The 23,855-nt window shown below is 49.3% G+C and overlaps 2 protein-coding genes across 3 annotated transcripts; one reads left to right on the forward strand and one right to left on the reverse strand.

Moving 5' to 3' along the window:
• Window positions 1–625: 625 nt before the first annotated feature.
• LOC134809509 (uncharacterized) lies at window positions 626–13,441 on the reverse strand. 2 transcript variants are annotated; one of them, XM_063806429.1, is made up of 3 exons: window positions 12,847–13,441; window positions 12,325–12,405; window positions 626–2,808 (listed from the first exon to the last, which is right to left on the reverse strand). In XM_063806429.1, the coding sequence occupies exons 1-3, from the start codon at window positions 13,376–13,378 to the stop codon at window positions 2,615–2,617; spliced, it is 807 nt and encodes a 268-aa protein (XP_063662499.1). In that variant the 5' UTR covers window positions 13,379–13,441; the 3' UTR covers window positions 626–2,614. The 2 variants fall into 2 exon arrangements, with proteins under 2 accessions (XP_063662499.1, XP_063662498.1); XM_063806428.1 differs by lacking the exon at window positions 626–2,808 and having other exon boundaries at window positions 12,531–13,378.
• Window positions 13,442–13,502: 61 nt separating this feature from the next.
• Window positions 13,503–16,036, forward strand: FAM43A (family with sequence similarity 43 member A). Its single transcript, XM_516959.8, has one exon. It carries the CDS (start codon window positions 13,820–13,822, stop codon window positions 15,092–15,094), a length of 1,275 nt encoding a protein of 424 aa, XP_516959.1. The 5' UTR covers window positions 13,503–13,819; the 3' UTR covers window positions 15,095–16,036.
• The last annotated feature ends 7,819 nt before the right edge of the window (window positions 16,037–23,855 follow it).

Genomic DNA, 23,855 nt, shown 5'->3' on the forward strand with positions numbered 1-23,855 from the left:
CATCTCTTTGTTTTGATGCTTGGAGAGAGGAAGCAGCTTGAGCAAGTCGTAGATTGAGTGCGTGCAGTGTCAGGAATAAACCCAAGTCTTGTCACTAGCCTGTACACCCCTGGGGAGAGTGGGGAATGAGGGTTGTTAACATGTATTATTTATTTATTTTTCTCTTTTGAGACAGAGTCTCGCTGTCCCCCAGGTGGAGTGCAATGGCATGATCTCGGCTCACTGCAACCTCTGCTTCCCGAGTTCAAGTGATTCTCCTGCCTCAGCCTCCCGAGTAGCGGGAATTACAGACACGTGCCACCGCACCCAGCTAATTTTTGTATTTTTAGTAGAGACAGGGTTTGACTATTTTGGCCAGGCTGGTCTCGAACTCCTGACCTCAGGTGATCGCCCGCCTCGGCCTCCCAAAGTGCTAGGATTACAGGTGTGAGCCGCTGCGCCTGGCCAAACATGTATTTTTAAATCATAGGATCGAGGTAATGCATATATTACCTAGCATAGCTTGATTTAGCCATTCCACAATGTACACATATATCAAAACATTATGCGGTACAACATAAGTAATAAACAATTTTTAGTTGTCAATTAAAACAACAGCCAAAAAGAAATAAATAGGCTCAAGAATCCGTTTAACCTAGGGCTTTTCACACTTTAATGTGCATATAAATCCCCTGGGAATCTTGTTAACATGCAGATTCTGATTCATAAGCTCTGGGGTGAGGCCTGTGGCTCTAACAAGCTTCCAGGTGATACCCATACTACTGGTCCTTGGGTCACACTTTGAGTAGCAAGCGTAGTCCACTCTTTTCTGGTGCAAATGAAGACACAGAAGTGGACTGGCTAAAGGTCAGTCATAGCAAGTTAGCATCAGGCGAAACTGGGTCCAGACTCCCACCCATTCTGAATTCCCTGCCAGGGTTTCTGTGTGCTACACCTTACCCCTCTTACTGAATTGAAGTGAGTTTTGGGAAATGCCCAAGGGACTGCTGACAAGCTGTGAAGCAATTGGCAACGCTTTGAGAAGGCAGTGCTCACAGATGAGCAAAGGAATGCATCAGAACATCATTTCTCCCATTTCTCAATTTAGAAACAGTGTATCTTTAAAATCCTACACATAATCTCCAGAAGTAAGATATGAGGAAGACCCACGAAATAGAATTAGCAGACAGCTCCCGGCATTCTCTCCAGAGCTAAGTGGTTAAAGGTCAAACTAACTCATGAAGTAAGATTTCACATTTTAATAATAATACTAGGAGGTGAGATAAAGAAACTCACCATCTCATTCCTAGAGCTCAACCAGGAACTTGGGACTTCATCTAGTTTCTTTTTCCAGATTTTGTCACCTCTGGAGAAAATAAACACTTTGGTTTTCCACTGTTACTTTTCTAAGGGCTTAAAAAATCTTGACCAAATAAGACCAGGCGTGGTGGCTCACGCCTGAAATCCCAGCACTTTGAGAGGCTGAGGCGGGTGGGTCACCTGAGGTCAGGAGTTTGGAGACCAGCCTGGCCAACATGATGAAACCCCGTCTCTGCTAAAAATAGAAAAATTAGCCCGGTGTGGTGGCATGCACCTGTAATCCCAGCTACTCGGGAGGCTGAGGCAGGAGAATTGTTTGAACCCGGGAGACAGAGGTTGCAGTGAACCCAGATCGCACCACTGCACTCCAGCCTGGGCAACAAGAGCGAAACTTCGTCTCCAAAAAAAAAAAAAAAAACTTAACCAAATAAACCAAAGTGATAATCAGGAGTGGTGAGGAGTCAAAAGGTCATAAAGATTTAATTAGCAGCAACTACTCCTAGCTGACAAGAAAAGGATAGATAATCCTAATATTTCTCCCAAGACGTTACGAAAATCTACCGATGACAGACAACTGAGTCTCGGTCTTCTCATCTGGTTAATGAGGCTAATAACAATTCCTGCCCTGAAGAGGTAACAAATGAGATAATGCTGCAAGGTGATTGCCTAGTAATTTGTGGGGGTATCATCTGGCACAGCTGAACACGTTTTCTTTCCCCCAAAACTAAGCAATGACGGTGAAAGCCCAGCTGGATAACTGTTCAGTGAGAAGGACAAGGAGGAAGGGAATTGAAGGTGTTGATGAGACAAGATCATGGGACCCAGATTAAAAGGAAGGAGGTAAGATCGTGGGGGAGTGATGATGGTGGTGATGGAGGGTGGAGCAAGGTGCTGGCTGCTGCCCAAGTGAGGGGGTTGCAAAGATGAATCAGTCCAGGTCCCTGCCCTCCAACTGCAGAAACCATTTCACCCACACACTTCAGGAACAGCAATACCTAGCCGAACCCCTGTCACTGCTTTCTCACGCCAGCGGAAACTGTCGCCCACCAGGCTTGTGACTGGAAGATGGGTCAGATCCTCCCGATTCCCCACGTAGCTGAACGCTTCCGTTAAAGCCAGGATTCTCTGAAAAGCTGGCTCCTGGAGGAGGCTGCATTGATTTGGGGATTGGAAGCCTGGCACCCAGCTTCTAAATAGTGACACAGGGAGTGTTCCCTATTCATGGGGTTGCATAATGCTTGATTTCTACCGCGTCTCAACAAATGTAGTTACAGGCTCTGAAACCCACACCCAGCAACAAACTTTGGAGTTGCTTTCAGCTTTCCAAGTCCACACTGTTGTGCCTCTGGGCTCCACATCTGTCTGAGGAAGGAGAGGAAAGAGTGGGTTGGTTTCTGTTGTTTTTCCTGTCATACTTTGGCCAAAAATGAGTTGGTGGCAGAAAAGTTGTTCCAAGGCGAGCTTGCAGTCTGGTCTCTCCTTCTTTCCCATACGATACACCACCTCCTTCTACAAGGACATTAAAACAGTTTGCATAAGACTGAGAGTTGTGAAAATAGACACTGGCAGCCTCTGTAGAGCGTAACTGAATCAGTAGGGAAACTCCCTATGATTATCTGCCATTCTCAGTTTATCCCTATTGAAAATGGGTGGATTCTCACATGAGTTTCATAATTCAGCAGATTTTAAAAAATCTTTTTAATTGACATATAATAATTGTATGTATGTATGAGGTGGTTTTGATACATGTATACATTGTGTAATAATCAAATCCGAGTATTCAGCATATCCATCACCTCAGTTATCATTTCTTTGTGGTAAGAACATTCAAAATCCTCTCTTCTAGTTATTTTGAAATATACAACACAATATTGTCAACCATAGTCACGCTACTGTCAGCAGACATTTATTGGTGGCTATTATAATGATTAATTTGAGTCCCTGCACTCAAACATTGATTTCTTGCCTGTGCAAGGAAATGTGTAAAAGACCTCTTGCTTTGGTGACACAGGCCACAAGATCCTATGTATTTGAACCCATGAACTTTTTCTCAACTCGTGTTATGTATGGAATATCTAGTGTCTTTTATTCAGAGATGACTTTGCAATTACTTTTTCCCTCTTGACAGTCAAGTGAAAAAGGGTATTGTTATTTTACTGCACTTTTAGCTGTAGAAGTTGAGTCTCAATAGGGTTAAGTTAAACAAATAAAGTAAAATAAAGGAGGCTAGAAGTAGAATTAATAATCACCAACTCTAAAATCTGTACATGGAAAGTCCTAGGTTTCTCCCATTCATTCATTCACTCATTCATTCATTCACTCACTCATCCATTCATTCATTCACTCATTCATTCATTCATTCGTTCGTTCATTCATCACAGGACTCTGAGGATTCAGCACTGGACACACTCCCTGCCCTGAAGAGCTTACACTTTAGTGGTGATCAGCCTAATAGAGAGACTCAGCCAGGGTTAAAGAGCTCAAGTCAGGGAGCCATGAACTGCACCACCAGGTAGACCTTACTCCATTAAGAGGGCTTCTGACCACCAGGATTTTATGTTTTGTCTCTGAAAGTGATCCATCTCCTTAATTCCCCATAGTAAATATCCTAATACATATATGCATGTAAACCATAGTAAATATCCTAATACATATATGCATGTAAACCATAGTAAATATCCTAATATATATATGCATGTAAACCGGGATGGTGCTGGAATGCACGACTATGTCGTATGAGGAAAAGGTGATGGAAATGAGACTAGCCTAAGGAGGGAGACTCCAGGGGTATGTGGGAACTATTTCCATTTATGTGGAGGACTGTCATAGGGAAAGGAGAGAAGACTGTTCTGAGAGGACACAAGGCAAGAACAACCAGAACAAATGGGTAGAAATCACAGGGTTATAATTTTAGGTTCAATTTGTTGGAAACTTCTTACAATCAGAGGGGCTCAAAGACATATTGGACAGCTTAGTAAGGTAGTGAGCTCCCTGCCACCAGAGGTATTCAAGCAAAAGCCAGATAATCAGGTGTCAGATGTTCTAAGTCAGGTTCAAGCCTCAAAGTGGGTGTTGGAATAAAGAACTGCTAAGGTACTTAACAGATTCCTGACCCTGGTAGGTTCTCTTCCTCTTTATGCTATCCCTTGCCTCATCCCAGTATTTGAAATCACAAGGGAACAGTGATGGTCTCAGAAATGGTGCCTAGGTTGGCAAAAGCAGGGTGGTGCCTTCAGCATGTCACATGAGAAAAAGAGTACATCTTGCCCTCATTGTCATGAGATAGTTGAGGGTACCGTGAACCACCATTTAGCAAATTCAGCCATCATTAGTCACAGATACTACTAACACAAATGGAAATGTTAAAAAGAATCAGTTTGAATGAAAGATCCATGGTTTCTGCTTTAAAGTTAATCATGTAGGGGTAACATGTCCCCTCCTTCCATCTTCAGAGGGGACAAACCCATCTTGACTGGTCCCTGCCTTTGGTGGCACTGAGGAGAAGCCTCGCTTGTCAGGCTCACGATTTCATCACTCTTGGCTTCCTTCTAGTGCCCTTGCATTTCTGCCTGGATCTCCAAAGCCTATGTTCTTTGTGTTTGGGTCAGGCCAGGGCCTGACTCCTGATGGCAGGTTGTCCATCAGAACAACTACCTTCTGCATGGGCCATTTTCTTCCTCTGGACCGCTCTCTCCTGCCTCTGTCGACGGCAATCTGCCCATCCTTCCATGCTTAGCATGAAGTCCACTTCCTTCCTAAAGAGGGCCCTGGCCTGGGCACTGTTTGACTACACGTTATTTCTCCTGCAATGGGAAATGGGCTACCAGACTCTCAGAGACCCAAGTGCGAACCTCGTCCAAGGTTCCAAGCAAGCAGCCCATGAAAGGAGAGGCTCCAAGGCAAGGGGCATGGTGAGAACACTTCTGGGAGCTTTGGTCACAGGGTGACCTCCAGAGCTCGTAGACTTCTGACTTGTCTGTTGGTTCTCTCTCACTCCTGCAATTTCCTGTCATGGGCTCTGTTTTGATCTTTTGTCTTTTATATTTATTTATTTATTTATTTTCAGCGCACTTTGTTGGAAACATGGCTTCTGTTTTGAGTTAACGGTGTCCCTTAAAAAGACATGATCAGGCCTGGTGGCTCATGCCTGTATGTAATCCCAGCATTTTGGGAGGCTGAGGTTGGAGGATCACTTGAGCACAGGAGGTCGAGGTTGTGGTGAGCTATGATAGTGCCACTGCACTCCAGCCTGGGCAACAGAGTGAGACCTAACCCCTAGTACTTGTGGATGTGCTTTTATTTGGAAAAAGGTCTTTTTTTTTGAGATGAGGTTTCACTATGTTGTGCAGGCTTGGTCTCAACCTCCTGGGCTCAAATGACCCTTCTGCCTGGGCCTCCTGAATATTGGGATTACAGGCATGAGCCACTCACTGTACCAGGTTTGGAAAAGGGTGTTTGCAGATGTAATCAAGTGAAGATGAACTCATACTGGATTAGACGGGCCCTAATCCAGTAACTACTGTTTTAGAAAGAGAAATATTTGGCTGCATATGCAGAGGACAAAGAAGGAGAGGCCAGAGGCAGAGACTGGAGCAATATGTCTAAAAAACAAGGAACGCCAAGGATGACAGGCAGCCATCAGAAGGCTTAAGTAAGATGCAAGGAAGGATGCTGCCTTCTCCCAACCTCCAAAATTGTGAGGATACATTGTTGTTGTTTTCAGCCACCTCATTTATGGTAATCTGTTATGGCAGCTGCAGGAAATACCTGCAGCTTTCTTGTGATCTTAGAAATGAATGAGGATTTGCTCAGCTCCCCAGTAGGCAGAGAAGGGCAGCAGCGTGCTCCGGGACCCTTGGTGAGTCAGGGCTGGAGGGCGGGGGTCTGGATTCCTTCTTGGCCAGTCTTGTGTACCTGAGCCTTGGCTCTGATCGTGGCATGTCCCTGCTCTAGCACCTCCAGTGACTCACCACAGCTTATGAGACGCCTCCGCCTGCCATTCAGGGCCATCAGGAGTCAGGCCCTGGCCTGACCCAAACACAGAGAACACAGGCTTTGGAGATCTTGGGCAAATTTCTTAACTCCTCCAAGCTGTGGTCCTTTCCCCCGGAAAAATGAAGAGACTAGCACAGACCTGACAACACTCTTAGGAGCATGAAATGTTTGGACGGATCTGACTCAGCACAGTGTCTGACATGCGGTAGGGGCTCAGTGCTTTTGCATTCCCTCCTTTTGCCCAGTTGTTGGATGTTCAACACTAACTACCTTCTGCATGGGCCATTTTCTTCCTCTGGACCGCTCTCTCCTGCCTCTGTCGACAGCAATCTGCCCCTCCTTCCATGCTTAGCATGAAGTCCACTTCCTTCCTAAAGAGGGCCCTGGTCTGGGCACTGTTTGACTACAAGTTATTTCTCCTGCAATGGGAAATGGGCTACCAGACTCTCAGAGACCCAAGTGCGATGTCGACCACAACAGAGACCCGTCTCACTGGTGGAGTCCTGTGACAGTCATGCTTGACTCTAACGTCTTTGGGGGCAGTGAGAGCCATTAGCAAAGTGCACTTTTCATTAAGGGGCCCAGCGAGTGGCCACTCAGTCAAGTCACAGAAGTATGTTTGGCTTTCTGCTCCTGTTCAGATCATCAAATGAACCTGTGAGCCCCCAAGCAGCTCTTGCTAGAGGGGGAGCAAACGAAGGACGTGGGTTCTACATACATATATGTGTTTAGAAGCTTTTGGCTTTACGTTTAGCCACAGGAAAGGGCCCTGGATTGAGATTCAGGCCACATGGGTCCTCATATTGGTGTGGCCACTAAATTACTGTATGGCCATGCACCTGCGCTGTCAGGGCCTCAGTTTCCTCATTTGTAAAGCCAGGGGAGGTTGACTAGATTATCTCGAAGGGCCTTCCAGACAACGTTCTTCCAGTTCTGACAGTCTGTGCTCATGACAGTCCCATGACTTTGAAAATAAACACATGGTTAATATTCGTTCTAGAAACACTTGCCATACATTAATTTGGTGGCTGGCATTGTGCTAGAAGTTGGGGATACAAAGAGTGAATAAAATACAGTCACCAGCCATAAGGAGCCCATAGTCTACTGGGGGAGACAGAGAGTTAAAGACGATATTATAGGCCGGGCACGGTGGCTCGCGCCTGTAATCCCAGCATGTTGGGGAGCCGAGGTGGGCAGATCACAAGGTCAGGAGTTCGAGACCAGCCTGGCCAACATAGTGAAACCTCGTCTCTACTTAAAAAAATACAAAAATTAGCCAGATGCGCTTTTGCGCACCTGTAATCCCAGCTACTCAGGAGGCTGAGGCAGGAGAATCACTTGAACCTAGGAGGCAGAGGTTGCAGTGGGCCGAGATTGTGCCATTGCACTCCAGCCTGGGCAACAGAGACTCCATCTCAAAAAAAAAAAAAAAAAAAAAATTAGCTGGGCATGGTGGTGGGTGCCTGTAATCCCAGCTACTCAAGAGGCTGAGGCAGGAGAATCACTTGAACCTGGCAGGCAGAGGTTGCAGTGAGCCAAGATCACACACTCCAGCCTGGGCAACACAGCAAGACTTAAAAAAAGACAATATTATAACAGGGCAAGTGCAGAGGTAAGGATGCACACAAGGGCATGTGGAGAGGCGATGAGTAGGCCTAGGCGGTTTACCTGGAGAAAATGGTATCCAAGATGGCTCTGTAAGAATGAGTAAGCCTTGGCCGGGAGAAATGGCAGGAGGAGGTCATATCAGTTAGATAGAGCCACATAAGTCATGGCAGGAAGGGAAAAACCACTCTCACGAGCATGGGGAGAAGCATAGGCTATTCTCTGTGGCTGGTTCATAAATTAGGAGTCCAGGAGAAAAGAATGAGGCTGGAGACATAGGCAGGTGCCAGACCTGAACATTCTCATGTGTTATACTGAGGAGTGGGAGTGTACCCTGTGGCTGATGGGAAGCCACTTTGAAGGTTAAAAGGGGAAGAGAGAAAAGGTCAGAGGTGTGGTTTGGTAAGTATTGAAGGTGGCTTTCAGAGGGGCAGGTTGAAGGGAGGAGAGACTTCGGAGCCTGGAGGAGGGAGGTGGGCTTGGGTGTGGATGTGCTCTTTGTAGGTTGGCAGGGGCTGGAGGTTGCTCTGACTGCCTCGTTTATTGTGGGGGAAGCACCCAGTCAGTTCTGCTGAGCTCTGGGGGAGCCAGTGGCTTTGGGAAACTAGTGAGGACTTAGCGTATGTGTTGAGGAGAGTGGGAGAGGGAAGAGAGTCAGGATAAGGGAAAAGATGGCTGGATGGGAGGTGTACTGCTGCTGGAACAAACTGCCACAAACGTAGTGGCCTAAATCAACACAAATTCACAGCGCTGCAGGTTAGAACCCAACACGGGCCTCACTGGGCTAAAACCAAGGTGTCTGGTAGCCACCTTAAAGAAGCAAAAAGAAATAGGTAAGTTTTTGTTGTTGTTGTTGTTTTCTGAGACAGAGTCTCGCTCTGTCGCCCAGGCAGGAGCGCAGTGGCACAATCTCGGCTCACTGCAACTTCTGCCTCCCAGGTTCAAGTGATTCTCCTGCCTCAGCCTCCCGAATAGCTGGGATTATAGGCATGCACCACTATGCCTAGCTAATGTTTGTATTTTTAGTAGAGACGGGGTTTCACCATGTTGACCAGGCTAGAGAAATAGGTAAAATTAATCTGAATAATTTATTTAAATCAACATAGCCAAAATACTATCATTCAATATATAATGAATATAACATTATGAAGATTTTTTGCATTCTTTTTGTTTTACTAAGTCCTGAAAATCCAGTGTGTAGTTCATACTCGTAGTGCGTCTAAATTTGGGCCAGCTATGGTTCAAGTGGCAGCAGCAGCCTGTGGCTGGTGACTGTGTACTGGGCCGCACAGGCTGCAATGCTCTCCCCCATCTCTTTGCAGGTTCATCTCATTCCTGTCTCTGCCCAGAGCCACCTTCCCTGGCCATGCTGTCTAAACCAGCCACCTTCCACTCCCAGCACTGCCTCCTTTTCTCCAGAGACTTTTCACTATCTGCTATTTCATTAGTTTTTTGTTTACTGTCTGCCCTCCTGCCTCCACCAGAGGCTATAAATCCCATGCAGGCAAAGACCTCTCTATCTGTCCTCTTTAGTGCTATATCCCCAGCAACTATGTGACATTCATGGGAGACTCTCCACAAGTATTTACTAGATGACATTGAAGATTCCAGATTCGTCATGTGTCATCTCTGAAGTCAATGTCCACTGAGTGGGATGTTGGAGGAGGGGCGAGAGGTAGGAGCATTATGTAAGACGTAAGGTGGGAGGAAGCTGGTCCAAATCCTCTGTGAGATGGAAGGCTTACTCCTGGATGTCAAGTTTAGGGCTGGGACTCCTGATGGCAGCATTTCCTTCCAACTGCGACCCGGTTGTGTGTAGTTTCAACCACTAGCTTATCCGGTTTGACGAGAAACCATCCACCGAGCAGCATGTCTGCCTGCTACCAGTAGATGGGGCAGTGTCATTAAAAAAGTACACTGCAGTTTCTAACCTGTTTCCCAGCTCCACTTTGCTGACGGTCTGTTCTGGAGTTGCCGTGTCTCAGATCTGTGATGTGGACTCCTACATGGTGCTGCCAGCTCTCCCAGCTGAAGAAACGCAGCCTTAATTGTGATGTGTGCTTCAGGTGGGGTGGCCAGCTTCTCCATAAGGTGAGGCGGGCCCTAGAGGCTGGCGCAGGTCCAGGCCACAAGGGGACCGCGGGTTCTCCTCCAGGGCATGACTCACACCAGGGTGTTCACACTGGCCTAGAACCTTTCTGTTCTCCCAAGGTTGAAAACAAGCTTATTAGGAAGGCGGTCAAGGTGTGACATAGCCTCGTCAACAGGAGCAGCTCTGTGGGCCTGTGCCGCTGGGACTGGCACTCCGGCTGCTGCTGAACAGCCCGGCCCACCAGTAGACTCCTCCCTGCCTCTGTGGGCCACTGGGGTCCATGCCACTGCATGAAGTGCAAAGTGGTGCCTCTCGCTGAGGCTGAGACCAGCCTTAGCTCCTGCTACTACTCCCTCTTCCTCTTCCCCAAACCCTCTTGAGCCTTGGAACTTTGAGCAATTTGGAAATGATCACTGCTTAAACATGATGTCTGCTTTTGTGGAGTTCAAGATTATGGACCTACTAAAGGTCACTGAACACAGCCTCATTTGATGTGTTTTTACCAGAGTTTTTGTTCTTTAGAGCGTGTGCTGTCTCCTTCATTGCCACTACAAGACAGCCCAGAAATTTAAGGAATTAATGTTGGCTTAAATGGCTTATTATAGTACTAACTACCTCATTCCAGCAGCATGTCTGGTATCCCTCCATTAACCCATCAGTGCAGCTGAGGAGTAAGGCATTATAGCTCTGGTTGAAGGACCCTGTGAGGCCAGTTAGCCATGAAGAGGCCGTTCCTTCCCTTGGAGTGTAAGAGAGCCAAAAAACACAATCAGGAAGCTTTCTTCTTTGATTGTTACAAGCTCCATCTTAATTACTACATGTGTATGCATTTTCTTTCTTTCTATCTTTTTTTTTTTTTCTTTGAGACGGTCTCACTGTGTCATCCAGGCTGGACTGCAGTGGCGCGATCTCGGCTTACTGCAACCTCCGCCTCCCGGGTTCAAGGGATTCTCCTGCCTCAACTTCCCAAGTAGCTGGAATTACAGGCGTGCACCACCATGCCCGGCTAATTTTTGTATTTTTAGTAGAGATAGAGGTTTGCCATGTTGGCCAGGCTGGTCTTGAACTCCTGACCTCAAGTGATCCACCCGCCTCAGCCTCCCAAAATGCTGGGATTACAGGCGTGAGCCACCGCGCCTGGCCTTATGCATGCATTTTCATGCTTCTGTAATTTTGCTACCCTCTATACCCATAAAGCCCTTCAGTCTTTTCCTATTTGGATAAATTCTGTTCATCTTTCAAAGGTCACCACCTCCATGAAGCCTTTTCTGATTTTCCTAGTCACAGTGAATGCTTTCTTCCTCCAGCTTCTCATAGTGCTTTGAGTCTTTCTCACAGCATTTAGCCCACTCTGTCTTCTCGTCCACATGCATATCTTGCTCATTAATTCTAGTTACTGAGTGCCTATTTGTACCATATTGGGGATACAGGGTAGTTGCAGAGAACCCACAGTCCAGTGGAAACCCAGAGTTGGGTAGAGTTTACAACCTTCATTGGACTAGGAGGCAGGAATCCCGTCTGCTCCTAGCTCAGGGCCTGGCACCAAAAGGTAGTCAGAAAAGTAACTTAAATGGAAACTCAGCATCAACGACTCTGAGAAAATTGAGTTAGATTTCAAAGGAAGGTTAAAAGTTGGCAAAGGTAGAGGGTGGGCAGGGGTCAGTTTTATTTTGTTGGAATATCCCAAGGGAATTTCCAGGCATGGTTGCAGTGAGTCTGGCATGAAGACCTGGCGTGGAAGCCAGAGACATCAAAGATCCCCAGGGGACTGGGATGGTGGGAAGGGATCACTGTCCTCCTCCAGGACCAGGCTGGGAGTTTGATGCAGGATCATTCGGACATTGATCCCACTCCAGCCATACGTCTTTTTGCTTTGACTGACCATACCATAGAGGCAAGCAGGCTGTTTCAAGGGCCCAGAAATGAGTTACTGGCTAAGGGTCAAGCCGGTCAGAAGACAACTACACTGTCCAGTTGGCACATGATAAAAGCAATACTGATGCAATTATCACTCCCATTGGAGGGTGGCCTGGCATTATTTGTCACTTAAATAAAAAACGTCATTTGAATTTTTACTAGGAATTCTCATCCAAAATATGTCAATGATAGAATGAAACCGCATGACCGGCTTGCCAAAGTAAACTAAGTCCTAACTACACACGAGCATTAGAAATTGTGTGTATCTCAGAAAACTGCTCTACCCTGAGGCCTGACAGCAGGAGGGGGTCTTGCTGGGGTTCGGACGGGGAAGCGCCTTATTCATTGACGGTATTCTACAGTAGTCACCCCAATCATGTTACCACTCACCTCACTTTACACTGTCTGCTGCTTACCTGTGAATACGAGCTCAAGATAGTGAGAGATAAGCCTTGGTGTTTTCTGTGCATCTCTCTTTTCTTTAATGGAATACAATTCTGAAAATAATATTAAACAGCACCCAGTCATTCTCAGAAAGCCGTCACACAAGGAAGAAACCACTATTTTCCCAAACTTTTTGTACAGGAAATTATAATCTGTAATCTCATCTTCTGCCACCTACCTCAGAAGTTTCGATCTAGACATACATGTATTCAGTGAGTGGCAATTCAGCCTGGGGGGTGGAGTGTCAGGATTCAAGTCTTTTTGCTGCGGGGTAACCCCAGGTCCCAGTGATTTCCATAGACAAAAGAGATGCTGGTAAATTTGGGATGTAATTGGCGGATTGGACCGGTCTCCCCGCTCCCTCGACCAATGGCTGTCACGCGGTCCCTTTAAGAAACCAGGAATCCGCCCGGAGTCGGAGCCCAAAACAGATCCTCTTCTCTGCTTCTCCCCTGTCCCCGCGCGGCGAATGGTTCGCGCCGGCCTATATTTACCCGAGATCTTCTTCCCGGACGGCAAGGATGTGAGGCAGGCGAGCCGGACGCCGCTCGCAGCACCGGAGAGGGCGCGCTGCAAAGGCGGGCAGCAGACCGTGGAGAGCCCGGGAGCGGAGCTGGACACCGCCTCGGAGGGAAGAAATGAGGTAGCGGCGGTTCCCGGACCCGGCCATGCCCGTCCCCTGTCCTCGGAGCCCAGCGCTGTCTCGGCCAGGCCAGCCCGGACACTGAGCGGGCCGAGCGCGAGTCCCCGGCGTCCGGCGGAGCGAAGATGCAGTGAGTCCCCGCGGGACTGCTGCGCGGGGCCCGCCGCGGCCAGCCGGACCCAGCATCCGACCGCACTTTGGGCGAGCTGCTGACTCTTGAGACCAGCCCAGCCGAGGGGCTTTCCGTCTCCAGCACCCCTCGGAGGTGGGGAGCACCGGCCCCTGGGCACACTCGCTGTGGAGTTTCCGCGGGTTTTGGCCCCAGTCCTGAGGGTTGTGTGTGTTAGGGGACCCACCTCACGTTCGCCGAGGAGTTCCTGCATATTCTCGCACCATCCCGGGTGCTGTTGCTGGGGCTCTCTTTATTTATTTGCACGCGCGCTTCTAGCTTTTTTCCTGACATTTTCCACTCCACGCTCGTTCTCTCTCCCTTGCATTTTGTTGCTTGCCTGAGACTCTTTGCTCTCGCCCTTGCCCAGGCTGGGGTAATTCTGTGTGCGCGCGTGTCTCCCCCGCACCAACCTTTTTTGCACACTCGAAGCTGAATATTTTCTTTTTTAGAAAATTTACCCCCACCCCCTGCGGGGTTCCTAAGCACTCTCTCTGCTCCCCTCCCCCCAACTCCCTACCACTGGGCCGCTGCCAGTAGTTTTATTTTTCGATCTTGCCCGGGCCGAGCCCGGCAGGGGCCGGTGGCTCAGCGGGCCTCGCACCCGGCGCTCCGCCGCCGCCGCCGCCCAGCTGCGCCGGGGCGCCCTCCGGAGATGCTGCCGTGGAAGAAGCACAAGTTCGAGCTGCTGGCCGAGGCGCCGCCGCGGCAGGCGTCCAAGCCCAAGGGCTACGCTGTGAGCCTGCACTACTCGGCGCTGAGCTCGCTGGCGCGGGCGTGCCCCGAAGGCGCGCTTAGCCGGGTGGGCAGCATGTTCCGCTCCAAGCGCAAGAAGCTGCACATCACTAGCGAGGACCCAACTTACACCGTGCTCTACCTGGGCAATGCCACCACCATCCAGGCGCGCGGCGACGGCTGCACCGACCTTGCTGTGGGCAAGATCTGGAGCAAGAGCGAGGCGGGCCGTCAGGGCACCAAGATGAAGCTGACGGTGAGTGCGCAGGGTATCCGCATGGTGCACGCCGAGGAGCGCGCGCTGCGCCGCCCGGGCCACCTCTACCTGCTGCACCGCGTCACCTACTGCGTGGCCGACGCGCGGCTGCCCAAGGTCTTCGCCTGGGTGTACCGGCACGAGCTGAAGCACAAGGCCGTGATGCTGCGCTGCCACGCCGTGCTGGTGTCCAAGCCCGAAAAGGCGCAGGCCATGGCCCTGCTGCTCTACCAGACGTCGGCCAACGCGCTGGCGGAATTTAAACGCCTCAAGCGGCGGGACGACGCGCGTCACCAGCAGCAGGAGCTGGTGGGCGCACACACCATCCCGCTAGTGCCGCTGCGCAAGCTGCTCCTACACGGACCCTGCTGCTATAAACCGCCGGTGGAGCGCAGCCGCAGCGCGCCCAAGCTCGGCTCCATCACCGAGGACCTGCTCGGCGAACAGCAGGAGCAGGAGCTGCAGGAGGAAGAGGAAGAGGAGCAACCCGAGGGCTGCCCGGAGGAGGAGGAGAACCGTGCGGCAGAGGGAGATCCAGCAGAGGAGGAGGCCGCCGAGGCGCAGCGTGCGCTAGTGGTCGCCATGCACTTTGAGTGCGGGGACTTGTTGGATACTCTGGAGAATGGCCGTGGGGAGGCGCTAGGAGGCGGCGGGGGCTCCCTGGGCCCGGGGGCCGGGCCTCCGCCTCTGCTGCTGGGCAGCGCCTCCGACATGAAGGCTGAGCTGTCGCAACTTATTAGCGACCTGGGCGAGCTCAGCTTCGGCAACGACGTGCGCACCCTGCAGGCCGACTTGCGGGTGACGCGCCTGCTGTCGGGCGACAGCACGGGCAGCGAGAGCTCCATCGAGGGCGGGGGCCCTGACGCCACCTCCGCCACCGCCGGGGACTCGTCCGGCCAGGCCGACGGCGCCAGTGCAGACGAGCCCCACTCGGGCTGAGCTCCTCCGCGCGTCGCCGGCGCTCCACCGTGGCTACCCATCCGTGGTCCCGACAACCTCCCTGTCCCTTGCCCGCCCCCAGGAAGGGGGAAATGGGGCATTTGGGGCCCAGACCTACACTTGGAGCCCAGGTCCAGCGTTCCCCCGACCGCTTCCCCCTACCTCCCGGCCCCCGCTCCCGCCCCAGCACTTTTGGCTCTGTTGCGCGTGGGGATGCGGGGAGATTTGAGAGGGGAAAACCCCGCCAGGAGGGAGAGAGAGGCACCCCTCTGGGATGCGGGTGAGGGAAGGTTGGCTGAAGTTCCTAGTCTCAGGCCGTAGGTGCCTGGCCAGTTTCCTGTTTGTGGGGCAGCTGGGGCCTGAGGAGGAGGGGTTCACTTCCTCCTCCCACCCCCTGGGAGCGGCCCTGCGCTGTCACTGACATCTCATTAAAAAAAAAAAAAAAAAATGTGCTCTCAAGGTGTTTGAGGCTTTAATGCAACCCTTTAGCCCTTGGTTCTTTTTGGTGCAAGAATTCTGGCTGTTTACCTCAGACTCACACCCCTGAAATGTTGCCAAATTCTTCAAATAACTGTTTGGGGGGTGGGGGGAGATGAAAGAGAGTTGCATTTTGTTTACAGTTAAAGACATCCAATATCTTAAAAAGGAGTTTTCCTTTAGAAACACACACACCCTTCCTCTTGCTCAAAAGATCGCACTCCATGATACTGTGTAAAATATTTTTGCACTGTTGTGAAGTATTTTTGACTTTTTTCTGTACATAACTGTGTTCTCAGAGCTGAATGTTTATATCTTTTGCTGTGCAAAAGAAACATGGAAAATGTTGTTCAGTTGTATATACAGAAATGTGTATAAAACATTTTGTTATTTTTTAAAAGTAGCACTGTTCTGGTTCTGTTTGCACGCCAGTGGGGAGAGAATAAAGAGGAAAATTTAACAGAACAGGTGAGCGTCTGGAACTGCTGCGTTGGGGTGGGAGAGGCTGTGTCCCACCCTGGGATGGTGTCATAAGACAGTCTTTGGCCTTTCCTGTGCTTGGAGAGAATTAGGGAAGGAAGGTCCACTTTATGCGCCATCTGGGGCCTTCCTGGACCTCCACAACTCTGGGTGCTGTGTCTGGGACCAGCCTTTTCTTGTATTATCCTGTATTTTTCACTAATTAAGTTGTGTGATCTTTTTCTGGTCTTTTGGAGAGGCCACGGTGAGTTCCGTATCGCACTCCCAGACCTGTGAGGTTATTTATGGAGGAGTGACTTCCAGATCTGCTGAGATTTTACTACCTCCTTCTGTGGGCCATGCTAATAATCAAGCGTAAGGAGACTACCTTATCTTTTCCTTTACAAACAGCTCAGGGAGCTTTAAAGATGAACTAGAAACCCAAAGAGGAGTTCTCTGAGGAGTGGGGCCATCTCTGTTTTTGCTGGGAGGAAAACCAAGGAGAGAGAAAAGTTGACAAGTTCCGATCCTGGTGTGAGTGAGTCACGGTGCAGGTGGGTGGGTGGCTGGGCAGGCTGCAGAGCCCATTTCCTTCCCTTCTACAACCCAGTGTGACCCAGTTGGGGGATGGCGCGAAGGTCGAGGGGGAGAGGAGCTGTTAGAGCGCGGTATGGGTGTGCATGTTTCAGCGCTTTCATGCTTTCTGTGTGTTTGTTTCTGTTGTAAACTCCAAACAGATGTCTCTAGTTTGGCTACACCCGATCAGCTGGAAGTTGTAATAAGATGCTGCCAAAACTGTGCCTTCTGCAAATTATATTTTCCTTTTGCCCCTTGAGGCCTCTCTTCCTGTGTTGCAGAAATGGATCTCACTCCTGGCCTTCCCTGGTGTCCTGAGGCCACTTTGCTTTGTTTTCATCATAAATATGTTCTGAGCAGCTAGACCCAGAAATCCTAAGGAGTCTGGAATTCACTGGAACCATAAAGGAAAGAGGGGTGAAAGATTTTCTTCCTAATTAACAGGAATGATTCAGGCATAGAACTATCTTTAAGAAAGAAAAGCAAAGGGGGCGAGTGGAAAATATGTGTGTGTGTGTGTGTGTATATATATATATATATATATATATATTTTTTTTTTTTTTTTTTGAGATGGAGTTTCACTCTTGTCACCCAGGCTGGAGTGCAGTGGTGCCATCTCAGCTCACCGCAACCTCCACCTCCCGGGTTCAAGCGATTCTCCTGCCTCAGCCTCCCAAGTAGCTGGGATTACAGGCATGCGCCACCACGCCTGGCTAATTTTGTATTTTTAGTAGAGATGGGGTTTCTCCATGTTGGTCAGGCTGGTTTCAAACTCCCGACCTCAGGTGATCTGCCCACCTCAGCCTACCAAAGTGCTGGGATTACAGGCATGAGCCACTGTACCCAGCTGAGTGGAAAACATTTTTTAAAAATTCAGTCTTAAGGGCCTTAGGACAAGGTCCAGGCCTTTGAATCTATTATATTTTGGCTTGGTTGTGCGTCCCGATCCCTCTCCCTGAATACCTCAGATACACATCATTGAATGACATTAAAAACCCCAGCTAGAGAGAGGTCAGGAAAGTCCAGTCTCAGCCCAGCCACCCATCCCAGCCCTTCCACACCAGTGTGCTCACCTGATAAGCAGACGGCTGTGTGGGCCATCACTAGCCTGCGTGACTAGATTTCACGTTTGAAATTATTCCCATGCATAGCCAAGTTCCTCTGCTGTTTGAAACTGATGAAGAGATGAGACAGAGTGAAGATAATATGGCTAATACCTGGGAGACAGGGCAGGGTCTGTGTGTCTTCATTCTTACCTAGTTTAAGTGTCCTGTGAGAATGCCAATGTTGGCTTTCATCTGTGACTGACAGGCATGTGGTGGTTGGTCCAAAAGTTCAGGCAAATAGTGTTGAAACCAACACCATCAATAAATATAAAGCAGCCATCTCTTTAAAGTCTGATATTTCCTCTTATGTGATTTATAAATAGGAAGGGGGGCTTGAAGGTTGAGGAGGAGGAAGAAGAAAATAAGCAGGCTGGAAAGAGCCAGCTCCCTTCCTCCTCCGTCTGTGCCCTCCCCATCTCTCCTTCCTCCCCTCTGCTTTTTGGCATCGATCCCCACTGCACCTCAGAGCTCTGACTGATGTAATTCTAGAAGAGATGTGAAGGTGACACGTGATTCACCTCTTCTGACTTCTCAGTCTTCCAGGGATGATATCACTAGAGTAAGAAGAGATGTTTTGAATGAAAATAAAAGAAAGACCCTAAAACTACTTTGCTCCTGGAGCTCAGAGGGAAAAGAATGGAGCGACAAAAGCAAAGCTGAGTCATTAGATAAAATACACCTTCCAGAAAACACCTGAAGTCTGGTTTACTCATCAAATTTAGCTTTTCTTTCCTGCAAAGTGAGGCTCATGTTTCTCCATGACTTAACCTGATGGTACTTTAAATGCACTGAGACACTTTCCACGTTCTTTCCCAGCCTAGGTAATCCTCCGTGTTCAACAATGCAGCATTGACTGCATGAAAAACAGAGTGACTCCCGGCGGCACGCGGTCCTCCAGGGGTGGCAGCGTGAGTCCGGGAGGAGGCATTCATCGACTCCTCACAGCACAAACATCCCATGTTCACTTCTACCATTTGTTGCATATGTAAGCAGGAAGGTGGGAGGAATAAAATGGCATAAAGTAAACAATAGTATTTCATACCCTCCCAACTATGACAGCTTCAGAGAACCCCCTCCACACACACGTGTGTGGACATACATGGTTTCCCTAAAGAAACACCTCTCACTGCCCCACAGTCAGCAGAACAGATTTTAACCAAATTAGAAAGGCTCTGTTATACTAAGAAAGCACAATTCCCTCCCAGGGGACAGAGCTGTTTTTGAGGGTTCTGCTTCTGAGTAGAGAGAGAACTGGTTGGAAGAATCTACCCCGGCACCATATTGGAGATTTAAAAATCTCATTGTAGTTGCCAAGGATCACGAGAAACATAGAAATTCTATTAGGAGCAAGTTGCCGTCTTTTAAAACAGGATTTAGTAATTTAATAAGCAGAACTCTTTCCTCTGTGTGGTATGCATCAGTAGTCCCAGCATCTGCTGGTAAGGGATGCATGACAGAGCTAGAAATGTGCACAGACTGCTGGGGTAGGAGCCATGACTGACACATGGGGAACTACTCAGGGCTCCAGGCAGCCAGGAGGGTGCTCGGCCCAGGGCGCTCTGCACTCTCTGCTCCAGGCTTGTTGCACATGTCCACTGTCTTAGTCCGTTTAGTGTTGCTATAAAGAATACCTGAGGCTGGGTAATTTATTTATATTTATTGATTTATTTATTTTGAGACAGAGTTTCACTCTTGTTGCCCAGGCTAGAGTGCAATAGCATGATCTTGGCTCACCACAACCTCCATCTCCCGGGTTCAAGCGATTCTCCTGCCTCAGCCTCCCGAGTAGCTGGGAATATAGGCGCCCTCCACCTCACCCGGCTAATTTTGTACTTTTTTTTTTTTTTAGTAGAAACATGGTTTCACCATGTTGGTCAGGCTGGTCTTGAACTCCTGACCTCAAGTGATCCACCCGCCTTGGCCTCCCGAAGTGCTGGGATTACAGGCATGAGCCACCATGCCTGGCAAGGCTGGGTAATTTATAAAGGAAAGAGGTTTATTTGGCTCAAGGTTCTGCAGGCTGTACAAGAAGTGTGGTGCCAGCTTCTGCTCTGGTGAGGCCTCAGGCTGCTTGCACTCATGGTGGGAGGTGAACTGGAGCAGGAATCAAATGGCAAGAGGAAGGAAGCAAGAGACAGGGAGAAGGGCAGTGCCAGGCTTTTTTGGACAACCTGCTCTCAAGTGAGTGAGAGAGAAATCACTCATTGCCTCCGTCTCCCCACAGGGAGAGCATTAACCTATTCATAAGGGATCCACCTCCATGACCCAAATACCTCCCATTAGGCCCCACCTCCAACACTGGGATCAAATTTCAAGAAGAGATTTGGGGGAACAAATATCCAAACTACAGCGGCCACACCTGGATCTGGCTTTACCAGTAGCCGGGGCCGTTTCTGTTCCTTCTGGCTCACCCCTGTTCGTAGGCCCAGTGTCCCCTAGACTAAACCCCTACTGCTTGCTCTAAAGCTCTTGTGACCCAGTTTAAGCAGCCTTGACTAACCATCGTCTTGGTGGTTTGAATGGTGAGAAGATGGCCCTGGAACTTGGCACTCCTTCCTTCCTCTTTCTTGAGCTGCTCAGTGGTACCAGAAAAGGACCTTGTTTCTAACCCTCCATGGGGAGTGACATTTCTGAAGGCCTCCTCTTCTCCCCTCCTCTTCATCTCTACCCCTTCCTGCTTCTCCAGTTCACACCTCATTCCCCTATGGCACAGCTCCCCATCTGAATTTCTCCTTTCCACAAACCTAGCTGATATCTTATATTGCCTGAAAGAAAAGATAGCCCAGGCTTTAAAGGAAAAGCAAACCAAGCACATAGGCATCAGCCAGCACCAGTCCTGCAACTCCAGGGCATGCTAAGGGACCAAGACCCATGGGTCCAACCTCCTAGACTGATGCGCTTTTAATAGGCCTCCAGTTATTTTAATTTATTTTTTTGAGACAGAGTCTTTCTCTGTCACCCAGGCTAGAGTGCAGTGGTATGATCTTCACTCACTGCAGCCTCTGCCTCTGGGGTTCAAGTGATTCTCCTGCGTCAGCCTCCAAGTAGCTGGGATTAGAGGCGTACACCGCCACGCCCAGCTATGTTTTTAAATTTTTAGTAGAGGCGAGGTTTCGCTATGTTGGCCAGGCTGGTCTCGAACTCCTGACCCCAAGCGACCCGCCGGCCTTGGCCTCCTAAAGTACTGGGATTACAGGCGTGAGCCACTGCACCCAGCCTAGGCCTCCAGTTTTTCTGGCATATAAGTAAATTGTTCCCTTTGGGATGGCAGAAACTGGCATTTGGATTTCCCCTTACTTTCCCCCTTATTTGTACTCCCACATTTCATACATGGTAGATGCTTGATGAGAACTATTTCTGACATTGTTCACCAACCCCCCCACCCCCTACTCCCCAGACCAAGTGTGAATGAATATGTACTAGGTGCATGACGCTGGAGGTAAAGAGGCCGGGGGTCTGGTCTGTCTTCCTGGGGAGAATGCTGCCGGTGGGTGGGGTGCAGCCCCCAGGGGAACTTCGTCTTCTTTTGCTCCCACCCTTGGTATCTGGTGTGGTGAGACCCCATCCTAGAAGAGTGGATCTAGTTTGTGGGTGGAGAAGCTCTTGCCATTGTATCATGGATATGAATCATTTGTGTCCTTCCTGGTTGGCTGAATTCTTCAAGGACAGGCATATGTCTTAGGCAGCTCTGATTTACCTCACTTAACATGGGGTCTGGCACCTAGTAGGTACTCAGGAAATGCAAAGGAAGGAGTAAAGGAGTGATTCCACCCCAGGAGAGAACAGGTCTAATCAAGTTCAAGGTCATTGTCCAGAAGTAGGAACCAAGGTTTCAAGGATATATGTTTGGTGAGGAGGGAAGATTGGAAATCATTCAATTCCTCAACTCTCCATGAGGTATATTTAATTCCCAAGAATTTCCTTGGAATGTCCCTGACCTTCTAGGGAGGGGTGGTTCTGGTTTGGAGAAGGATGGTTTATTTGGAATTGGCTTTGAATGGAATTGGAGTCTTATCCCTGCTCATCCCAGCCCCAAATTAACTCCCCAAACCTCCCTAAATTGTGCCAAATGAAGACTCAAACAATGTGATGGTGTGGCAGAAAGCCAGGGAGACACGGGTCCAGGCCTGGAGAGCCCTGGACTTCCTCAGTGTGTGAGTCAATCAAGTCACTTCCCCTCTCCAGCCCCAGGATCATCCCAGGTAAAGTGGGTGCCCTTGATTAGACAATAACAAGACTTTCACTATTGTGACTTAAAGAAGCCAAGGTTAAGGTCAAGAGTGTTTCTCCCTTCCCCCTTTCCCTAGTAGGACAAAACAGAAGAAGCCTCTGACGATGGGCTAGAAACTATCTCAGGCTCTGAGGACAGAGCTCGTCTTCAGGACCTACGTTCCTGGACCTTCACCAACGTCTGGTTTGGAAGTGACATTCCCTTGGCGAAGCCAGGAACCAGCTGGTAGATATCCCTTTCATTACCTCAAAACTTAGAGGCCATGGTGGGTCCTGAAACGGCAACTGGCACTGAATCCAAGGGCCAAGTTAGGGTTCAGAGAAGTGCAATCGCTTGCCTAAGATTACTCAGCAAGCTGGGACCAGAACTCAAGGCCCCTGACTCCAAGTCCTACACTCTTTCCCCTGAATCCTTTAAGGTGCGGATAAGTGAGTATGGAGGCAACCCAGGGTACTGTCCAAGGAAACTTGGCAGAGCCTAAACATCTGGTCAAAGGCCATGAGGGCATCTGGCAGCAGGGAGTTTGGGGCTCCTGGCAAGGGAGACCAAGACCCACTTGAGGAAGTCTGGGAAGAAGAGTGAGTTGATGGCCTGGGGAATGCTTCCCTGTCTGTCTTGCAGCAGGATCCTCCTGCTCCAGGACTCACCCCCATCCTGGATTCTTTCTCTAAAAGAGTTGGGTCTTGGCTGATGACTGGGGAGTCTCCCTACCCTCTGCTCCAGGATTAGCCACTCATGGCTCACCAGTTCATTTCAAAATCTTGAGAGCCAGACACAACCTCATCACCCCTTGGTTCCGATCCTTTCATTTTACAGATAGGGAAACTGAGGCCCAGAGAGGGGAAAGGACTTGTGCGTGTGCCACAGGAAGCTTACAGCAGAGCCAGGATTAGAACCCAGGTTTTGTTTTCCCCAGTCTCTTTCTAAGATGCCACACTGCCCTCTTTCAGACACTCTCAGCAACACTGCAGGGAGCCCCACTGCCCTGGGGACACCAGCCAGTTGTAAGTGTGTGAAGCTTAGGGCTCTCCCCCTTCTCACGCTGCTAAAGTCTCCACTTTTGCCACCTCAAGCTATTGTTCCTCAGTCTACAGTGAATATCCCAAACACTCGCCTAAATGACTCTTCCATGGACCTGACAGTTTAACAGGGGACTCCCGAATATTAAGTCTTTGAGATCTAAAAGGCCACATATTAAGGCTATTTTTAGGCACCATGATGGGAGGAGGCCAGCGTGGGCAGCAACAAATATTTCAGTGCAGGGAGTACTTTTAATCACTTTATGGATGTTCTCCTAACACCATAAGCCACGTTCCTAAAGGTTCCAATCTTGCAGCTGAACTGCCCAGAGAAAGAGAAAATGAAGTTGCCAAGGTCACATGAGTTCAAGGAGGGAGGGTAGGTCGGGATGCTGGGTCCTGCATCAGCACTCTCTCAGTTCTGTGTTCCAGTTCAGGGCTTGCCAATGATTCCCAGGTACCATTTACAGATCTACAAAACCATCAGCAGTTCCTTACCCACAGCTTCTCTCTGTCCTCCCGCAAGGCTTCCCCTGTAGGGAAACCTGCCTTCATCTTTGTATGTCGACTTGCCCCCAGTGACTGTGATTCCCAGGGGAAACCTTTGCTGGTGCTCACCAGCTGATTTCCAGTAGAGGAGCCCATCTCTTCAAAAGAGCAGCATGTGATTCAGTGCTACTGTTTGTGTCTGCACCAAACCACGCTGCTTATCTGAAAGAGATCCACAGACACACCCAGGTGTATGAGGCCTTCCCTCTCTTGTGTCTGCAGCAGTGGTTGCAGATGAAAGAAACTTACAGAGTCCATGGCTGGTCGGATCTTTCTGGAGGTGTCCACACTGATGAGATCAAAACAGGTTCCAGTCATAAACGACAAATCTGCCACTCCATTCC

The sequence above is a fragment of the Pan troglodytes genome, chromosome 2, assembly GCF_028858775.2.
Source record: "Pan troglodytes isolate AG18354 chromosome 2, NHGRI_mPanTro3-v2.0_pri, whole genome shotgun sequence".
NCBI lineage: Eukaryota > Metazoa > Chordata > Mammalia > Primates > Hominidae > Pan > Pan troglodytes.